Raw genomic sequence first — 22,292 nt, 5'->3', positions numbered from 1 at the left:
TACAATGGATAAAACAGTTTATTGAAATTACAATAATCGTAGGCTTTACAATCTTTTTGATCTGCATCTCAGTTGATTTAGGCAAACAGGACAAGGACAAAATAGTGCTTTTCTATATAGTTAACAGAAACAGCTCATACAGAAATTCACCAAGACTGACAAAGAGATGAAACATATGGAAACAAAAATTGATTCAGTCTTCGAATGATCAAATGATCTCACATAAAAATAATACTGATAAAAATTAAATAAAAAACACATCCAAACAAACATATTTGTGACATTATCAATGACACAATGCAACGAAATTAAATAAAAGTCCATAAATAAGATAAATAACACAGGGTGGTATAATTTCACCCAAATTAATAAAGAATAAAATATATAATAAAATAAAATAAAATAATAAGATAAAATGAAATCCTTTGGTACACTGAGTAGGCCTTGGTTCAATCCATCCAATCCATGTGGAAATAGTCCATTTTTAGTAGCATGTTCATCTTATTGTTTTGCACAGAGGTGCTTCACTGGAACTTGTGTGAAAGGGATTCAGGATACTCTTTGTTTCTGTCGTCCTTCTTCTCTTCGCGAAAAAATCTGCCAAAAAAAAAAAAAAAAAGCAATAAGAAAGAATAATGTTAATACTCTGTTGCTATAATTGAATAACCATGGGTCACAGGATCAAACACGTTGCGGATCTGCAAGACTTCTCACCTGTAATTTGTGCGTTGTTTCTGGGCTTGGCTGCCGGTTTAGAGAGCGTCCTCTTCCTCCGGACTGGCGTCACTTCAGCGGGACACTTGTGTGTGTTGAAGATGCTGGAGCAGTTCTCCTGGTCGGTCCCTGCGCTCTCCTCACGGTCGCTCAGCCGGTCATCATCCTCGGTGTTTGAAGAGCAGACACCCTCCTTGGGCTGTGCGCACTCCTGATAAAGTGCAGCAGCGCAGTCTGCGGGTAGTTCCTCCCACTGAAACCTGCCAGGCAGCGGCGTTTCAGTCTGGAAGTTAAAGTTCCAGCGGCGGCTGTCCTGCTCACTTATCTCCTTCAGCTTCTGCTTCAAGTCCCGGCGCAGCTGGTCGTGGTCCACCGGGCCAAAGAGACTCCTGCAAACCGACTCTCTGCGTCTGATGGGATCCATCCTTCAGTTGGTTCTGGTGGAGTTTTGTTGGGAAAAGTCTTGGTGTAATTTTAGAGGAAGCTTGTTGTTGCTATGTCCCTCTGGTCTTCTCTGGTCAGCACACAGCTGCAGGGCGATTTAAAGGCTCCAGGGCGCACGATGCTCTGTTTGTACACAATGAGAAGAGGCTGCTGATTGGCTGCAGCTCTCTGAATTGGCGGATAAAGGGAGGGGGAGGAATTCATTCATTGTGTGATGCAAACAGCTGAGACCATCAATAAAACTCTCCTGTTCCATTTGGGATACTCTGTGTAATATTCCTCTGTAAGCATTCCTGGTGCACATGTCTTAAACAGTCCATCCTACTTTTCATTTGCATGATTGTAAACTGTCAGCAAGAGCAAAACATTCCTAAAAGCCTCAGGGTTGCAGTTCTGTATATGTACTCTATTTTTTCCTAATGAAAGAGCACCAACATGCAGCAGTGCACTTCAGCCTCCAGGGAACAGTGATTAGTGGCCACTACAGGCATTTCTTCCTGTAGGCCATAGAGGCCAAAGTCTTCTTGCCAAGATGAGATTGAAAGTAAGTTTATGGTCCAAAACAAAAAGTAGTTTGAATCAGGAGATTTAGTTTTACACAAGAGCAAGACTTCTGCGATTAAAAAGTTATTGCTATGATTAATTCATTTTTATCCGTTTTAAGATGATTTTCCCCCACAGGTTAGAGCTGTAGAAAGGTTCTAAGTTTTGCCCTTGCTTTCGACACCCAAGATTTTCTCTCTGAGACTTAAGGAAGGTCCTGTACTCACTCACACAGTTAAACACATTTATAGCTGCCAGTGAACCCACAGTCTGATTTGCTGGCCACTAAGCAGCTCCACTGGAGAAGCTGGGGGTTATGGGCCTTGCAGAAGGATACTTAAGTGGAGGTAATGAGGAAGAGGGCATTCACTTTCCCCAACTAGATTTTGCTGATCAGTCTGGTATGCTAGAAATGCTGATAGTGTGAATACAAGGTTTTCACATTGAGCCAAAACTCTGAGAAGCTACCGCCTCTCTGTGTATTCTCTTTGCTGTATGTAAAGAACGTAGTAAAACACTAGAGACTAATCTGAATGCTGATCTGAAATTCATCTGACATTCACTTAGATACATATTAAAGGTCCAGTGTGTAATATTTAGTATCTGTTGGCAGAATAGATTTTATTTTTAGATTTTATTAGAGCATAATCGCTTGAAAATGTGTCTTTTTGTTATCTTAGAATGAGTCGTTTTTAGAGGGAGTGGGTCCTCTTCTTGCGGAGGCCACCATGTTGAAATACCATGTTTCTAGAACGGATAAACCAAACACTGGCTATAGATACGACCTTTTAACGTTTTTTTTGCAAGCTTCCTGGTCACTAGAAGGCTGAACTGTATTCAAATAGTTGCTATCTGCAACTTTACCACTACATGCCACTGAATCCTACACACTGGTCCTTTAAGTACTTCTCTCCATTCAACTTATTGAATAGCTGTCACATTGACAGAGATCAATGTTCAAGCTAATCTTTAGCTGTCCACAAACATGCCTAAAAAATATGTAGAAAATTAAACACAAAGCTGGAGTATTTGGTCCTGATGAGAGCGATGTGCGGCAGTTGAACAAACATGCAAAGTAATGGTGCACAGAGGTGTCTGGGATTGGCCGGAGGGAGAGCCCTTCCTTTGTACTACTTCCTGATGGCACAGGTGGTTGGTGAGCACTGTGAAGGACAACTCCTCAGCCCTAACAGGTGTGGTTCAGCAGGAGGAGGAGAGGAGCAGTCATTTCAGCCATGCAGGAGAGACAAGGCACACCTCTGGTGAGTGTATAATGTGCCGTGTAGCAGTTGTCTTTTTTCTGTTTATCACTGGAGGGACATTTAATTTTGGCCAAGTCAAAAGATGCTCTCTGTTAAGTAAAAATATGTACTGTAGATGAAGACCAGTGTTTTCACGTAAAGCAGTGTGTCTATTAATAATACACCGGTTCCCATCTACAGTGGATGTCAAGGGTGATAAAGCAATATGGGCAATCATCCTATGATTTATGTGTTGTGTAAGGGAATGTTTTATATGATTTAATATCTGGAGGATCTAATTACACAGCTGAAGAGTTTGACTTGAAGATGAAACAGAATTTGTTGGTCTGGTCTTTTTCTCTTTTATTCTCTAAACAGATATATGTACCTACAGTGTTTCTTTACAAGTATTACAAATGTTGACACATATACATTTCTCCGCTAGCCCAATTAAGTGATCCTTATATTACCCTCTTGCAAACTTACAATAGTAATTTTTATGTACAATAGCTTACCTCTCTTGGGTTACGATTATGAATGATGGATTTTTTTCCATGATAAAAACGGACATGGTGATTTTGCTGAAATGTTAAACCCCAGTTACTACAATATTGGTTTTACTTTAATGGAAGGCTTTAGGTATCATCACTTCATCACTACATTTGTGATTTGCTTTTAAACTAAGTTTATTGGTTTTTCAAGTGTTATAAAATGTTCAGAACAAATATTGATTTTAAAACCCTATATTGACTTTTTTCCTCAAGATTACTTTTTTAAATTTAAAGGAGATTTAAGTATGTGTCTAAAGGGGGGTGCTGGGCTCTTCACTTGTACGTGCTGAATCTGGTGTTTGCTGTCAGCTAATATACACAAATAGATCAAGACATCTCAGATCATCATCTCCTCTGCTTGAGAGAAGAGAAGTTCATTATACCAGACTTCAAACGAGATGTAGAGCATTTGTGCATGTTAGGGTATCTGTGCTCATGAAACACACATCCACCCACACACACACAAACATAGCAGGGTGTCCTCTCCTCTACCTTTGCATGCAAATTGGCGTGTTTGCATGCCCAATAGTCTTTTCCCTCCCAGACCCAGACATATAGTCAAATAAAAGCTTCTGCAGCAAGCTGCTCACTTACATTAAAACAGATGGTTTAAATTGACTCTCACTCTGTGTGTTAACCATTGCACCATAATTATATTAAAGCACCCAGCACCCAGGGAAGCTGCTGCTTTTTGTCAAAGAAATATGTACTTGTGCTGCATTTTTGTTTTAATCGTCTTTCACAAGCAGCTCAAGTGCCCACGCAAATTAGGCTGGATGATAAAAGTCTGTGTTTACTCAGGCAAATGGATAATCTTATCAATAATGAATGAGTTTCCTTTCTGAACTCAGTGTCATTTATTTCTATGAAAAGAATCACTCAGAGATAAACAGACTGAGGATGTTTTCATTGTAAAACAATAATCATGCACAAACCAAATCGTTGTGTCAGAAGCACATTCCAGACTGCATACAATACAATACAACCTGTATTGACATTTGACATAATATAAAAGGGGTTTTATGTTCAGAGGTTCTGGTGGGAGCCCAAAGTATTATGGCCCACTTTTCTTGGTTTTATGTTTATGAGTGAGAGTGTTTTGTGTAGTTCTAGTTCAAACATCATCCAGGAATCACTTTGCATACGAAGCGAGGATGAAAATTCTGCCAACTTTGCATTGACCACAAGTACTCCTAAGAACCTCCCCCTCTGTGAAGAGTGGTGAGTGAGTCATAATGGATTAAGAGGAAAATGGGCTTAATATCTGTGTATCAATTTGTTTACAGGGGACACTGCAACCACAGACACGATGTCTGCGATGCGGGGAAGTGCTGGTGTGGTCAGAGGAGCACAGGTGTGTGTGTGTAGAAATGAAACACAATATGAACACATAGGCCTATTCCATCCATATGAAATGATATATAAAGTACATTCATGACAATTTTCAGAATTTCTTTATCAAATTACAGTGCAGTTCAGTATTCACACCAGCAGATCAATTGAAAATAGACATTTGTAAGCAATCAAATCAACCCAGTGATTAACAAGCCATAAGTGGAAGAGGTGCTCTAGGAAGCAAACATTTGTACTGGACTAACAAGCCTTAACTAATTCCAAGTATAGTTTCCTATTTGAATTATTCATGAGACTGGTCATAATTTCCTAGCTGTTAAATAGAATGGTTTCAGCGATGTTAAATACTAAGAGCAAAAGCAAAGGGCTATATTCTTGATACAGCAGATTATGGACAAAGCTACCAAATCATAAAGCAGGCATGATGCCTCCAGCAAGGCAAAATCATCTAAATTAGTTATTTTTAATGATATGTAGATTTTTAATCCCCCTCTACATCTGGATTGGCTTTAACATAATATATATCTCAGTGTCCTGCTAGGCTGTTCCTGCTGCTCTACAGTGGATGAGACACTGGAGAATGTAGCCAGAGGTCTGGCCAGCAGAATGAAGAAGGAGAAGAGTCACTGGGCGGCCGGAAGAGTGGGCGACATTGACTTCATTGGTTCCACTAAGACAAGAGGAAAGGTGAAACTAGATAAGGAAGACTACAGTTTGTATAACAGCAGAGAGTTTGTACAAAGTGTTTAAAGCAGAGTACTGACATCAACTCATCTCTTTATATCCAGTTTGTGAGGGTGCGCAGCAACACAGACCCAGTGCTGATTTACCAGATGCTGACAGAAGAGTGGGGTCTTGCTCCTCCTCACCTGGTGGTGGCTCTGGTGGGAGGAGACGAGCTGGCACAGATGAAGCCCTGGCTCAGGGACACTCTAAGAAAAGGGCTTGTTAAGGCTGCACAGAGCACAGGTTATAATCAAAGGGCCAAAACTGGCCTTGCTTTTAGAAATCAACAGTTAATGATAGAGAATGGGTTTATTGTTGCCCTCTATTGGCTGGTAGCGGAATTAAAGGAAACACATCATCAAGATCAAAGCCTGGCTCTTATTTAGATGTATGAAGTCCAAAATAAAATCATAAATTATTTATCATTTTTTCATGTGTTTTTAATTGCATGATTAGTCAAATATTTTCATGAATTTTAATGTATGTAAAGAGGATTGACACAGAATTCTTTATGACCATATATGCCAATACACTAATTAACATAATCAATAGGCCAGCTGTTTATATGGAATCCAGGACACAGCTTTCTGGTTTGATACATACACATAGTAAGTGCATAAAAACTGTCTATACCGAATACACACACATATGTAACTGCTTCTCGGTTCTCTAGGGGCATGGATTTTGACTAATGGCTTTCGCTTTGGCATCACTAAGCACTTGGGCCAGGCAGTAAGAGATCACTCCTTGGCCAGCACCTCCTCTAAAGTTCGTGTAGTGGCCATTGGCATCGCACCCTGGAACATGATCCACAACCGAGAAGCACTTCTCTCTGCCAAGGTTTCTGTACATCCACAGACATTATAGAGGCAACAAAAGCAGCAGCAACCTCTATCAGCAAATATTTACATCTTTCACATTAGTGTGTTTATGCTGTCCGCTGTCTTTCTGCATATTCATCTTCTCAAGGTGGATGAGCCTGCAGCATACAAGCCACAGGACTTGCCTCATGGGTCGGTGTATTCCCTGGATAGCCACCACTCTCACTTTGTGCTGGTGGAGGAGGATCCCAATAGACCAGGAGCCACCAGTGAAATGAGGGTGAAGCTGCTCAAACACATCTCTCTCCAGCGCACTGGTTATGGAGGTAAAGCCCTTTGGGTTAATGGAATAAGGATCCTTTACTTAAGTTGTAATAACAATACAAGAATTACTTAATTAAATGTTAGTCCTGCATTTACTTTACCTATGTAGAATTTACATAAATAGAAATAGTTCAATGTACTTAAATATTAAAAGTTGGAGTACTTATTCAAACAAATGGTCTCTTTCGTGGTGTTGAATTATGCATTGAGATGCATTAAGCATTATTTCGCAGTTGTGCTGTTCATAGTACAGGTGGCTGCTTCATATTTAATGACCTTTTATATATGGCTTGCTGTAAAATCATATGGTCTAAAATTGAACATAGGTGCAGTAGTCAAATCAATGCACTTCAGCTCTTTTTAAAAAAAATGTCTGGAATTCTGTGTGTTGGGACTCTTCACTGCCCATGGGAAGTAAAACATATATATATGTTAAAGATTGAAATACAACATTATGTGTTTTCTCACTCTCATCCCTTTAGTAGTCTTTGGTTTTAAACCACAAACAAGCTAAGATAAATAGCGGGTGCTACCTTGCAGCACTTCCCTGTGGAGTTTTCTTGTAAACAAACAAAAGTTGTGTTTACAGTGTTTTCAGGGTTTCTCACCAAAATGAACTGTGTTAATCCATGAGGTGTAACAAATGTGTTTAGCGCATATTCTTCCCCATGAAACATTTGTTCATTTCAATTTGCTTAATAATTTAAATCATAAATATAATATAAATTGTGCCTTGTTCACATCCATGTCTGCTAGCCTGCCAGAGACAACCTAAGATTCAAAGATATTATTATGAATGACCTTTCTGGTGCTTGCAGGCACAGGCAGTTTTGAGATCCCTGTTCTGTGTCTCTTGGTCCATGGAGAACCCAGGATTCTAAAGGTAAGTTTATGCTCTGTTAGTCACTCAGCAACTTTAAAGAAGTGACCGTGAAGAGACCTTTTGAAAGCTGGATATCTGTTTTGTCATATGAATGTGCACAATCTGACTGAACAGTAGCTTAGAAAATTTTAGACTTAGGCTCTCAATCAAATTTTGTTTGTGCCATCTCCTGAAGTAGTGGGCCAAAGACAGACTGAGAAATGAGTTCTTTCTGTTTTCAGAAAACTAATCTCTTTGGCGAGAAAGCCTGGCAAAGCCACCAAATAATTTGCATAAATAGAACCATAACCAAGAGTATGGAATATAGCTACCACTGATCAATGTAAGTCTCTGTTATTTAGTGAAAATGTTTGTGAGTTTGCCTGCAAGTCTGAACACTGTGTCCCTCTCTGCAGAGGATGTACAAAGGCATTGGCAATTCGACACCATGGCTGATCCTGGCAGGCTCAGGAGGCGTGGCTGACATCCTCGTCACGCTGATGAATAGGGGCTGCTGGGATACGGACAGTGTTCATGAGCTGCTGCTGGACACCTTTCCAAATGCCCACCACAGCACAGACATCAGTAACTGGGTCAAGCTGGTGAGAGCGCTGTGCACAGCATGGAGGCAGGCACATACACAGATATGCTGATCACAAGACTTGAACGTTGCCAGAAAAATGGGGCACACTGGGAAAGATTGTGAGGGAAGCTAATGTGGGATTTTCATCCTTAGCTTCAAAATTTGTATATGATGACCTAATTAACGATATGAAAAAGGAGGGAAAGATACCAATACTGTTCTTTTTTCAAGCTGACATACACAGTGAAAGGGTTGTAAGTTTAGAAAACAATGCATAAGTGATAAAACAAAATGCAAATGAGGTATTAGTCATAACTCACTGTTAACTTGTCAATCAGATCCAGAAGATACTTGATCATGGGCATCTCCTTACTGTCCACGACCCTGAACAGGAGAGTTCTGAGCTGGATACAGTCATTCTCAAAGCCCTAGTCAAGGGTAAGTACCTTGTGAGAGATATGTTATCAAGAAACTTGCAATTTTCTAAGGCTGTACAATTACAGGTGTTGAGACTTGACAGCTGCATGGAGAGAGAGAGAGAGAGCCTGGACATTTTGCACACTTCATAGGTTGTGAACCTGTTGACATTGTGGATGTTCTGTGTGTGTTTGCGTGTGTGTGTGTGTGTGTGTGTGTGTGTGTGTGTGTGTGTGTGTGTATCAGCTTGTAAGAGCCAAAGTCAGGAAGCTCAAGACTTCCTGGATGAACTGAAGCTGGCTGTGGCCTGGAACAGGGTGGACATTGCCAAAAGTGACATCTTTAATGGAGATGTGGAATGGAAGGTAAGACAAATACATAGTAATTTGATGACGTCCAGTGTGTGGTTAAAAAAAAATTTAACCTACAATCAATTCAAAGTCTAGCAAATTAAATGAAAACAAGACTTAAGAATCTACCACCATACTAGCAGTTCTGTGAAGCTATACTTAGGCACAGCGGTGCTTTAAGATAAACATCCGTGTGCTAATATGCTGTCAGTCAATATCAATATCAGTCAATCAATATGAAAGGGGCTTACTGACTATTAGATAGCACAGAAATAGAGTGGCAAGCCAGTGTACATTGTAGTACAGGAGAAAAGAAGCTGACAATTACCAATCCTTTTCACAAGAAGAAGGGAAGACAGATGCCTAATGAGCAATTGTAATGAAGACACTTTTTTTTCAGGCATGCGACCTTGAAGAGGTGATGATGGATGCACTGATCAATGACAAACCTGACTTTGTGCGCCTCTTTGTGGACAACGGTGTCAACCTGGGTGAGTTCCTTACCTACGGTCGTCTACAGGAGCTTTACTGGTCTGTGTCGGAGAAGAGCCTCCTTCACAACCTGCTCCTCAAAAAGTACGAGGAGAAGCAGCTGCTGCTTGGAGCTGCTAGGACACCTGGTCCTCCTGGACACCATCCGCCTGAGCAAGGGGACCGGAAACCCCGCTTCACCCTCTACGAGGTCGCCAAAGTGCTGAAAGACTTTCTCCATGACTCCTGCAAAGGCTTTTACCAAAAGATTCCCACAGTGAGTGATATACTCTGTCTCAAAAGTTCTACTAAATCATATATTCTGCCCTCAGTACGAAATCCTTTCAACTGATGAATTGAATTCCACCTTGTATTGCTTCCTGCAGAGGTTCTCATTCTTTTCGGTCTGTGACACTTTAAAATGAAGCGTTGTCTATTTGTGCCCCCTTGTCACAGTTTGCATTTGTATATGAGTTGTAAGCGGAGAGTGATTTTCCACTCTAGACCTCTCAGACTATTTCATTTGAAACTGTTGAAGGCCTGAAAGATGCAATGAAATAGACAATATACAGAGTTCATGGTAAGCTCACTTCCTGGAAATCAGTTAATCTTCAATGGCGACCTCATCCACTAGCAGAAAATCTAACCAATGAAGCCGTTAAAACTAGGGATGTCCGATAATATCGGCCCTCCGATCTTCAGCATTTCCGATCCTGCATGAACGCAGCATGGGACATTTACCGGCGCGCGCTAGATGACGTATAACAACAACAACTACACGCTAGACTAGTTGGTTACTATCCGTGGCTAACAGGCAAACAATGTGTCAGCTGAAGTTGATCCGATAAATTTCCTTGGACGAGTTTGTTCAAATACAACGCAAAAAAAATGCCAAAAATGACCACGAAATTCAAAATGGCCGACTTTCTGTTGGGTTTGGGTTATGGGTCCAAGAGGCTTTTTTGCTTGTCCCATCATGATACACATGCCTACCAATTGTCATACATGTCGGTCTTACGTGTCTTGGGGGCTGATTCTGGAACGCTGAGGTATTGTCTTGGTCCCGCGGATGGGCGTGGCATTATGGATTAGCCACGCCAACCAAGACAATACCTTAGCGTGTGCCACGACAAAATTTTGTGCAAAATTTCATGACTGTTTGGCCATGTTTAGCCCCCCAAAAGGTGTTCAAATGTTAACAGAAAAGATGATTTTCGCCATATCACCATGGCAAGGTTCAACCAAAATTCTTAAGACTCAGGACATGTCTTTGTCATCGTCCTAAGGGACTGCTGACAGAATTTCAGCTGGATCTGGGCAATCTGCTGGGAGATATATATAAAATAAAAAATATATATTTCCTTTCACCACTAGGTGGCGCTCTCACTATTAGTGATTATTATCACATAGGCATGTTCAGGGCGGGACTCTTATCAGACAAGTGTAGTTTGGAGCCGAATGGACAATGTACACTCAAGTTAAAGCGAACTCGTGTGTTCTGGCGGTACATTAAAATTTCCCACCACCCACAGACACGCCCACTCACCACAGTCATCACATATCTTCAACAATCTGTTTTACATTTACATTTACATTCAGGTGGCGGGACTCTTATCAAACATGTGAAGTTTCGTTGCAGTTGGATCATTTATGCAGAAGTTATGACAAATCCCTCTTTTTATGACAAAGGATCGAAATTGCACGCCACGGGACGCCACGCCACATCCACGCCGTTCGATGGAATAACGTAAATAGCACAACTTTTAATGGTGAATGTGTTTAGATGGCTGTGTCCACGTGTGGAGTCGATCCGATAAATTTCCTAGGAGGAGTTCGTTCAAATACAAAGTGTGCAAATCGCCCGGAAATGACCGCTAAATCCAAAATGGCCAACTTCCTGTTTAGTTTGAGGTATGGGTCCAAGAGGCTTTTCTGCTTCTTTTATTACGATATTTTGTGCAAATTTCCCTGACTTTTCGAGCATGTTGCGGCCGCCAAATATGTGGTCGAAGGCGGCAAAAATAATAAGAATTCCTTCAATTACAATAGGGCCTTGCACTGGTCAGTGCTCGGTCCCTAATTAGAGTAAAGTCAGGATTTTTTTTTTTTTTGGATTAGCACAATATAGTTTTCATGTTCTATCCTGTTAGTTAAAACTCCACCCCCCAGATCTTCATTGTGACTGGAAATGTTGGGAACCATTGGGCATTTGTCATTGTCTTCAGTTTCACCATAATTGCGTAAAGAGATGGAAAACCAAACTAAACCTGCTGTTACACACTAAGGAATCTTGTCTCATTATACCCTCAGGATTTGCAGTGGATTTACCTCTCTGTGGTGTATAATGTATGTCGTTTGCATCCTGCTTTACAGTAAAACGAGGTCATAACGTCAAGGAACAAATTATAGCTCAGATAATGACCAAAATCTAATTGTTTCCTAGCTGAAGGTCTGTCTGTTCAGCATGTTAAATCAATTCATACATTTTTAAAATGCACACCTGTTGACAGACAGACTACCCCCTTGGCAAGGGAAGTAATTGGTTCTCAATCTATATATCATATGAATCATGTAATAGTTGCATGTTCTGTAAACTGTGTGCAGCAAGCCTGTTCACGATACATTTTTAACACATGTGGTGTACTGCCTGTGTGCTCCAGGAGAAGCCAGCGAAGGGTCGTCTGTTCCACAGCCAGAAGAACCTGGCCGAGTTAGAGGAGCGCTGCGAACATCCTTGGAGGGATCTCTTCCTCTGGGCTGTCCTTCAGAACCGACAGCAGATGGCTAACTTCTTTTGGGCCATGGTCAGTCTTGTCAGCTTCTTTAGTCAGTTAAGCTCCCACTCGTACTATCTCAGTGCTGTGTGGTTCAATCAATAAATGTCTAAATGTGCCTGGCATTGGTAAAAAGGACTCAAACCAAACGGAAGTGAGCTGAATTATACTGTGATAGTTTGTATTCTGGCTTCAGAGAGAACAAGAGTGATGTGGGCCAGCATAGTGCAGGTGCAGGTCAGTCCCGCCATATGAAAATGTCACTCTAGATAAAAGAGCCCAGCAAATGGCATATTTATTAAGAACTGAGGTGAACTAAAAAGCCATCTTATCTCCAAGAACATTATTCAAATGAAGGTCATGCTGCTTCATGGGGCGGTACATTCAACGAGCAGTGAGGTAGTGCAGGGATCTAAAGTCCTGATGAACTTAATGAGAAATATATCCTGACATGGGATTGATGCCCTATGAATAGTTTAAATGACACCAATCAATGATAACTGCTCTTTGTTTTCAACATCCTTTCAAGGTACCTTTCAATTCTTTATTGCCCTTCCCTGAACTAAGGGAAGCAATTATTGTAATCTCATAAGCACTCACCCGGATGTGCTCCTTTCTTGCGTCTTATTTCAAACATTATCTGAAGTTATGGTAATTGCATTCAGTGTGTGTACATCCCCCACTGCAAATCGTTTTACCACTCCGACTCTGGCTGGGATATCTGAATTCATAATTTGATTGTTTGAAGTATCTCTCACGTCGAAGGCCTCATTACAATTATGCTCGCAGGCTGGCTAATGCTAGCAAAAATATGTACATATATATGAACTTAGGAGTAATATTATACTGCATGATGTATAAAAATCATTGATCCTTTCAATAATGAGGTATTAGGTTCAGTACGTTCACCCTCTGTGAGCCCCCTGCTTTAGTATGTTGCTCTTCTTTTAAACATTTGTCATGCTAGTCCTATAAATGTTTCTTCTACAAAGTACAGGGCCATTAAAGGTTGCTATTATTGTTGATTATAGAAAATGACAATATAATACAATAAACATAATGCACTATAACGCCACAATAGAAAATGTCAATCTCTTAATGCAAATTGGTACATTGGTTATCTTTTTGCTTCTGTGTTCCTATAAACACCCTCTTCCTTCTATCCTCACATGTACTGTATGTCTGACTAACAAGAAATGGTTCAAAGAAATAGATCAGCACTGTCTGAAGTATGCCGTTTCGCCATCATTCAATATGAAGCTGGACCTATGAGACAATTAGTTTAGCTTAGCATAAATACTGGAAACAGCTAGCCTGCCTCCATCCAAAAATAACAAAATCCACCTACCAGCACCTCTAAAGCTTACTAATTAACATGTTAAAAAAACAAGTTGTGGTTTTATCAGGGGATTTTGTGTTGACCCATTTCTTGGTTGTGAGCCTGCAGAGCCTTTGGACAGAGCCATGCGAGCGGTTTTGCAATTTCCAGTCACTATGCAAAACTAAACTAACCATGTCCTGGGTCCAGCATTATATTGCATGCACAGATATGAGAGTGTCATCTATCTATATATGGACCAAGGACCATATCAAAAAGGCCATATCAAAAGTATTGCATATCTTTTATTGAGTATACTTTGCAAAACTACCAATCATCACTACCAATCATTTTTAAAAAGGACAGGTAAAAGCAAGCAGAGCAAAGACTAATGTTAATGAATTTTTGATGAAACATTATTTCATTAATTAGATTGATGGTCAGAGCTCACTGAAATGAACTGAAATTTAAGGAAGGAAGGAAAGATGTATCTGGATCCACAGGTCCACAATTGTAAGAAAAACTACAGCACCAAAATTCAAAATATCTGGTTGTAACCTGCTATCCAGACTGATTGACAGACATTTCAGTAGACAGACTATAACAGCAACTACGTCTAAGATGTGAACGTTTTCTGATCCTGTTGCAGGTTTGTTCTCATCAGTTAAATTGGTAAACAAAAGGTAAAGAGGTCACAGCTTTAAATAAGACCAGTTGAGCAACACAAGAGTGCTTACATTTCATAAAAGTCATGTATGCGACTATAACTGTACTTTACATGGTCAATCATACAGGTAAATCATACAGGGGGCCTTTAGAAGCAGTAGGTGGACTTGCAGGTACAAATTGTACCTATTGCAGCCTGATGCACCCAGTACAACCCATTTAAATGCAAAAAGATGGAGCTCTCTAAAATTCAAAACTAGATTTCTCAGATCCTTCTTTCAGAGCCATTTCTTGGATCCATCTTTCTTTTAATCCTTCAGGGCCCCGAGGCAGTTGCGGCAGCGCTGGCGGGTTGTAAGATTCTGAAAGAGATGGCTCGACTGGAATCTGAAGCTGAGTCTGCCCGTAGTATGAAGGAGGCCAAGTATGAGCAGTTTGCCCTTGGTGAGTACATAAACCGCTCAATGACGACAGCTCACTGTGATCAGAAAAAGCAAAGGTCAAACATTGCAAGAGGTACGTTCACCGACCTCAACAACAAAACAAACACACAGATCCCACCGGAAGGGAATAAAATGTGAATCTGAATGTTTACAAATGTAGCTGAGTTGCTGACACTGTGTACCTACTGTTCTCCTTGTGACAGATGTCTTTGGAGAGTGTTACTCCAACAGTGAAGACAGGGCTTATGCTTTGTTAGTGAGAAGAACACACTGCTGGAGCAAATCTACAGTCCTTAACTTGGCAACTGAGGCAGATGCCAAATCCTTCTTTGCCCACGATGGAGTTCAGGTAACAGGAGACACATCCATATGCTCATTTGGCTGCAATTTAACTTCTTTCTTTCAGCTATGTGAAAACTTAAATCATTAATCTTTCAACTGTTTCAAAGTCTTGTGAATTTGGTTAGGAGATAGATATTTTGCTGCCTTCTGCCTTGCCCTGCAGGTATTAAAAACTTTTCTAGGGCATTACGTGTCATTAAATACTTATTGCAAAGTAATATAAAATCTTTTGCTGCTCACTGGACTCCATTCAGTGCACAATTTTGCCTAAATACCTCTCCAACAGACGTCCTTGTCATTACAAAGTCATCACTGAGAGTTAATTGGTATTCAATGTCAGCAGGGAAAGTTAGTATGCAGAAAACTCTCAGAGAAGTAATATTTTATTTAAAGCACACAGTTTGAGTAATATACCTTTTTTGAATGGGAAACTATTAATTATAATTCAGTACATGTGTAGTGTTTCAAGACAAAGTACTGCACTGTTACAAAAGCCCATGACTTAGGATCAGGTTTCCTTTCACTTGAGTGACTCGTATCCCAATCTGCAGCTAGACAACTCAGAAGAAGGAAATTATCCATATGTCGTATGAAATGGTTTAAAAAGGGAAAATGTGCTTTTTTTTTTTTTTTTTTTAAAAAAATGTGTTTTTGTTAACCTACTAGCTACAGTAACTGCCTGTATGATGCTTCCCTGGATATTGTCATAAGACTATAAGACAGAAACATTCTAAGGCCTATGGTGCCCTCTTGTGGTGAACTTGATTCATATGTAAAGTTTTTTTTGTCCCTGATTTTAACATACATGATGAAACTAAACTTTTACTGCAGGCTCTCCTCACAAAGATTTGGTGGGGGGCGATGACGACCGACACAGCCATCTCCAAACTTGTGGTGTCTTTCTTCTGTCCAGCACTCATCTGGACCAACCTCATAAAGTTCAGGTGATCCATATACCGCCCTACCATTCACGCAGATGCTCTGTATGGCTTTCTGTTGGGTGCACTGACACTCTCATGTGTGTTTCTCAGTGACGAGGAACTTGACAATCGTAATGGCAGCGAGCAGTTTGTGGAGCTGGACAGTCTGGATACAGAAAAGGCTTTACTGTTAACTGACGACGATGACCCTATGTGAGTTTGCAAACAAATAATACTCAAAGTGCTGTTAAATAATCTGAATATTATCTTTGTTAAATAATAGTTCAGTAAATGTATCATTCTTATTCTAAAATGTGTAGCATTTCATTAACCTGCATTGTATATCGACAATAAAGCTGAACTTGTGAAATATATACAAAATACATCAAAAACTAAAGGCTAAAACCCACCACACAAGCTCATATAAAACAATGTACATCAGTGACAGTGTGACATACAATCTGGACTACATCCAGCTTGCATCAACAAATTCAGTCATCAGTGATTAAAACAATGACCTTCCTATGTTCCAATTTAATGATATAAACTATATTTAGATCATTATCTTCTCAAGAAGCTCAAGAAGCCTTAAAAGTATTCTCCGCTCTTTGATTTTCCAGGGATTCTTCACCTGGAGGTCCAGCAGCTCAGAGCTGTGCCTCCGTCTGGTGGCGTTTCTTACTCCGCCGCTGGCGTCGCTTCTGGAGCGCTCCTGTCACTGTGTTCCTCGGTAATGTCATCATGTACTTCGCCTTCCTCTGCCTCTTCACCTACGTGCTCCTGCTAGATTTCCGCCGACCACCCCCCTTTGGCCCTGGAGCTGCAGAGATAATGCTCTACTTCTGGGTGTTCACTTTGGTGCTGGAGGAACTACGACAGGTGACCTTTATAATCAACCATTTCATGTTTTCAAACACATTAAAGGTTCTCTGACCATTATGTTTTATTGAAGATCCACATCCATCTACAGTGCCTACAGTATGCTGTATTGCACATATTTTGAAGCACTTGTTAGATGTGTTTGCATTACTGCAGCGTTCAGGCCTGACAAGTCAGACATATCTGAGTAGGAGGTGATGTGAATCACTACAATGACCTCCATCTCTCTGGGGTTTTAAGGATTCATGAGCCTTTCACCTCTCTGCTTGACTACCTCCCAGTGAACCAGGTCAGACAAGCATGATCCCCTTTTGCAATGATCCCGTTGAGCCTTCTTCCCTTGGGCACAAAAGCCCCAGATGAGCCAAGCCTTCCCTGCTGTTCCCTCTGCACTCTTTTTCAACGTGCATCTCAGAAAGTCCCTGTGCTGAACAGAACTATGGCACAGGATTACAAAAAAAGAACCACTCTGCTAGAGGCGGCCCTGACTTGCTACCAAGCCCAGGGGTGCATGCCTCTCTCTAAGGGAAGACAGTGCCACAGGGAGCCCCTGTTTTTTACCACACTTGTCATAGAACAAGGTTAAAGTCTGTAGGTCTACCAGCTTTTTAAATCTGATAGATGAGCTGGTGTAAGGCTGCTCAGTCTCACAAAGTTGTGACAATCAATATGTTGTATGTATTACATATATTATATAGGCCTATAAACATATATTTCAACCTTTACACTGTAGTGCTAAAAGCCTAGTCTATGACAGATTTAAGATTACCAGGATTGTTTTACATACATAATTTATTTTATATTAATCCAACACCAATTCATCTGTGGTAGATCTGAGGTATTTGATCAGTTTACTCTTAGTCTCTACACACTATATGGTTAGTTTACAGAAACTTCCAGCTCAATTTACAAATCATTTATATTCTGAAGCGTTCAGACACCTTCAGCAGTGCTGCTAATAAATGGCAAAGGAAGAACATTTGTTGGGGAATTTTGTCTCTTAAACACGATTAAACTGAAAAGATCTGAGGTCCTCTGGTAGAAGTAGATTCAGGCGGCGGATTTGATATTGATGATTAAGACAACTGTATCTCGCAGAGTACATTGAGAGGGCAATGTGATCCCAAATGGCAGCTGTATGTGTGGACATGCATTTTATGTGATTTTGATTTCCTATCAGTCCACCATCCTGGCCATTTGTTTGATGTTGTCTGCATTAGTTAGTTATAATTCAAAGTATTTCACAGTCGGGTCTTACACTCCAGTCTGTCACTTTATGAAAGCAGCACGTTGCCCTCAGCCTGTTCTCAAACCAGTTGTGCCATCGAGAGACCAAGCACTGGTTCTTGATGCACTTACAGGTGTCCTGTTCAAACCACAGGTGACAACTCAACCTTACACTCTAAGTGTCAGTGAGATTTTACAGAATAGAGAATCTAGGACACTGCAGGTGCTTCTAAAGCATCAGAGCTGTGTAGCCGCTAACTCCCTTTTGGCCCTGCAGGTGTGTCTGAATAGGGATTCAATGTATGACCTGGCAGAGGGCATAATAACATGACAAAACTATTATTCATTATGGCAGAGGGAAAAAAATAAAACTCAGTTCAGACATAACAGATGGTTTAAAAAGAGTTTAAAAAGAGGCTGTGAATACATTTACATTTAAAGAGGCAACTTTACAGTAGCACACAACCTCAATTTGAAAACTAATTTTATATGTTCATAACAATTAATATTTCAGTCCCATTACATGAGCTAATAGCACAAAAGAATCCAAATATTAAAAAAAATAAACATATTAAAACTATACATTCTATATAGTATATTTTAATTTCTGTCATAACACTATTACACATACTTTCTATCAAATTACTAATGCTATAAAGAATATGCAAAAAACAATGTTGGAATCAGAAATGTAAGCAAGGCTCATTCTTGTAACAAAAATAATTATTTTCATACTTTTCATCCCAAGGATAAGGTCGCTGGAAAATGATAACATTTTCTAACAAACTATCTTAATTAGATTTGCTCAAAAATTTACAAATAATTGTGTCTTGTAATAATACATAAACTATTTTCTATGACACAGAGCTTCTTCACGGATGAAGAGATGAGCATCTTGAAGAAGTTCAAACTCTATGTAGAGGACAACTGGAACAAATGCGACATGGTTGCCATCTCACTTTTTGTTGTTGGGGTTTCATGCAGGTAATTCACATAAAATTACATTTATGACAAAATATACACCCAACAGCGTGGAGGCTCTTGATTTGATGGCCGAGGCTAGAGCGTTAAAATAAAGGAGTGAGCGAATGAATGAAATAAAGAAGGGGTAGAATTGAATCAACTGCACAGTAAGTAATGTTGATTATTTGTTGTTTATTTTGCAGAATGGCGGATAACACCTATGAGGCAGGAAGAACAGTTCTGGCGATAGACTTCATGGTATTCACTCTACGTCTGATCCACATCTTTGCCATTCATAAGCAGCTGGGACCCAAAATCATCATTGTGGAAAGAATGGTGACCAAATGAAACACTACTATCTAAACATTTGAAATATGAAAATCTTAAGCGATGTACTTGGTCATAGACCATAGATCATAACTTGGCCTGTTAAGAAGACATAAAGACGAGTTTTCCTTTACAGATGAAGGATGTTTTCTTCTTCCTCTTCTTCCTGAGTGTGTGGCTCATTGCGTACGGTGTTGCCACCCAGGCTCTTCTCCACCCCAATGACCCAAGGATTGACTGGGTGTTTCGCAGAGCCTTGTACCGCCCCTACCTGCACATTTTTGGTCAGATCCCCTTAGAGGAAATTGATGGTAAATTACAGTAGATGCATATAAGTGTAAAGAAAGTGTGACCTTTAAATGTGTGTTTATCCATGAAAAAAATTTCAGTTTATTGTCATGTTTAATGTTTTATTTTGATCATTCATGCATATCCATCAGAGATGGCTTTCTGTTGGCCTGAATGTGATGTTTCATAATCGAATTTTCTTGTTCTTTCATTAAACGGAGCACAGCTGCTCGCATGCCTGAAATTAACTGCACCAACGACTCAAATGAGATTAGCCTGGGCCTACGGCCGCCATGTCCTAACATCTATGCCAACTGGCTGGTCATCCTGCTGCTGGTTATCTTCCTTCTTGTCACCAATGTCCTGCTGCTAAACCTGCTCATTGCCATGTTCAGGTCAGGGGCTGGAAATTATAGCAACCATGTCTATCTGACAAGATGAGTTGAACTACTGTAGTGGTTTTCTTTGTACTTTATCTTTTTTTTTTCTTTCTTTTTTCCCCCATTTGCAGCTACACCTTCCAGGTAGTGCAGGGTAACACGGATATCTTCTGGAAGTTCCAGAGATACAACCTGATTGTGGAATACCACAGCCGTCCAGCACTGGCCCCACCCTTCATCATCATCAGCCATCTCTCTCAGCTCCTCCTCAGCCTGGTCAAACAGCCTGAGTCAAAGCAGGAACATCTTGGTATGAAGGTTTTATGTGCATATTTCAGCCCATTTACATTAGGAGCTATTAAGCTTCTGCTTTATTTCAGATATTAAAATAGTTCCTTGTGGATTATCAGGCTAAATTAAAATTAAATGCAATACTGAATAACACACTGTGTGCTTATCTCTGTCCTTCACCTGCTCTATCCATGGAAATTGCCTCCTAGTTAATTGGTTTTTGGACTACCTCCTTGTGTGTGTGTGTGTGTGTGTGTGTGTGTGTGTGTGTGTGTGTGTGTGTGTGTGTGTGTGTGTGTGTGTGTGTGTGTGTGTGTGTGTGTGTTTTGCCAGAGAGAGAGCTGCCGGCAGGGTTGGACCAGAGGCTGATAACATGGGAGACGGTGCAGAAAGAGAACTACCTGGCCAAACTGGAACGCCAGCATTGGGAGAGCAGTGAAGAGAGACTCAAGAGTACCTCCTCCAAGTAATTGTTATTTTGCAATTTTGAAGAAATGTGCATATTATGAGAAGATATAATCTGCAAACAAGCTCTGATAACCTCACTGGACACTGAGCAGCACCAATGTGCAGCTTGTATTAAAGCTCTACAGCCCCCCTAGTAGTACAAAAATGATTAATGTAGCATTGTATCTGGTTTTAACACATTTTTGTTGTGACCAAGGGTTCAGAGCTTGCTGAGGATTGTCGGTGGGTTCAAGGACCAAGAGAAGCGACTGGTGTCCACGGAGGCTCAGGTAAACCTAGAAAAGTGACCTCAACACCTCCATCTGACACATAATCAGTTTGTATTTTTCGCAGCCAATTTCACATAAAACTCATCTCGTCTCTAGGTCAGGTATTGTGGAGAGGTGTTGTCCTGGATGGCAGAGTGCTTCGCTCAAAGCACACTCAAGTGTGGGAAAGAAGCTCCAAGAGCTCCAAGTGAGACAAAAATCAGAAACAGGAAAGACTCCTAATTGAGTCACAATAGACAGAAAATACTGTTCTATTCTAACACAGTAGCATACTGTGAATATACTCTCACACAACTCTGTGTATTTTGAATTTAATATTAATCAGGCATGAAATTTCAGTGTCTCTAACAGGCAGCCAGCCAACCAGCACCAATGACGGGACTCAAAGTCAACCAGAGAAAGAAGTCAAACAAGAAGGGGGGGCAGCCAAACCAGGATCAGGATCAGGATCAGGATCAGGTCACCCAGGATATGGAGCTAACAAAAAATTCCTTACATTGATGAATGAAAGCTAACTAGTAGCACCCAGACAGCTAATGATACTTTATTCAAGATATTTAGAATATTATATAATATTAATATAAGTACGATGATGGTGTAATTGGGGGGAAGGGGACATTGATTTGGTTTGGACTTTAATTTAATAAAATGATGTTGGTGTATTTCATTCTTTCTGCAAATTAAGCTTTCACATTTTAAAAGAGTTACTAAACCATAATGATCTAAAAGAATTATTGCTCAGCATTCAGGACACATTATTAAAACTTATAAAGCTACCTGTTGTTTCAAGCATGTTTTCAAGAGTGTTCTAACTGTTCCTTTCTTATTGGAAATATATGTTCCTTCAGTGCCGCAAAAGGTACATATTGTCAAACGAGTCACAAATGGATGGTGTAACAGTTTGGTTCCTTAGTTTAAATGAAAATGAATACAGAAATAAAACTACATATTGTTTTAATGTATGGTCAAAGTCAGTATAAGACATGAAATGTCAGACATTACAGTGGCTCTGACCTTAGCTTTAACTTACGGCTATTTTCATCAGTATCATATAATTAACTGAATGGGGGTATTCAAAAAATACCCCCATTCAGTTAATAACATTAAGAGTGATCATTGTTTACACCAGGGATCTCAGACCGCCGGTTCAGGGGCAATTTCTGGCCCTACACCCCCCTCCCTCCAGCCCAGAAATATATTTTTTGGTTATTTCACATGAATTTAATCTATATTTTCTTATACCATTAAAAATAAAAACACTATTCTATTTTTAAGGTCAAAGGAGCCCACCAATGGACACAAACAGTTGATAAAAAGAAAGCAGGTTTCAGGTATTC

At 40.2% G+C, this 22,292-nt stretch overlaps 2 protein-coding genes across 2 annotated transcripts; one reads left to right on the top strand and one right to left on the bottom strand.

Annotated features, from left to right (window-relative positions):
• cdkn1ca (cyclin-dependent kinase inhibitor 1Ca) lies at positions 1–1,233 on the bottom strand. The gene is made up of 2 exons (XM_051378949.1): positions 715–1,233; positions 1–597 (listed from the first exon to the last, which is right to left on the bottom strand). The coding sequence occupies exons 1-2, from the start codon at positions 1,136–1,138 to the stop codon at positions 497–499; spliced, it is 525 nt and encodes a 174-aa protein (XP_051234909.1). The 5' UTR covers positions 1,139–1,233; the 3' UTR covers positions 1–496.
• A 1,611-nt stretch (positions 1,234–2,844) lies between these two features.
• Positions 2,845–21,731, top strand: trpm5 (transient receptor potential cation channel, subfamily M, member 5). The gene is made up of 26 exons (XM_051378910.1): positions 2,845–2,963; positions 4,780–4,847; positions 5,377–5,533; positions 5,635–5,815; positions 6,246–6,412; positions 6,542–6,719; positions 7,536–7,600; positions 7,996–8,181; positions 8,501–8,600; positions 8,826–8,944; positions 9,330–9,677; positions 12,061–12,204; positions 14,479–14,602; positions 14,805–14,950; positions 15,775–15,887; positions 15,975–16,076; positions 16,484–16,742; positions 18,835–18,953; positions 19,136–19,268; positions 19,396–19,570; positions 19,774–19,942; positions 20,059–20,237; positions 20,552–20,684; positions 20,883–20,955; positions 21,052–21,142; positions 21,295–21,731. The coding sequence occupies exons 1-26, from the start codon at positions 2,937–2,939 to the stop codon at positions 21,468–21,470; spliced, it is 3,732 nt and encodes a 1,243-aa protein (XP_051234870.1). The 5' UTR covers positions 2,845–2,936; the 3' UTR covers positions 21,471–21,731.
• Positions 21,732–22,292: the final 561 nt, after the last annotated feature.

The sequence above is a fragment of the Dicentrarchus labrax genome, unplaced genomic scaffold (genome assembly GCF_905237075.1).
Source record: "Dicentrarchus labrax unplaced genomic scaffold, dlabrax2021, whole genome shotgun sequence".
Taxonomy (NCBI): Eukaryota; Metazoa; Chordata; class Actinopteri; family Moronidae; genus Dicentrarchus; species Dicentrarchus labrax.
This window is presented reverse-complemented; position numbering and strand designations above follow the sequence as displayed.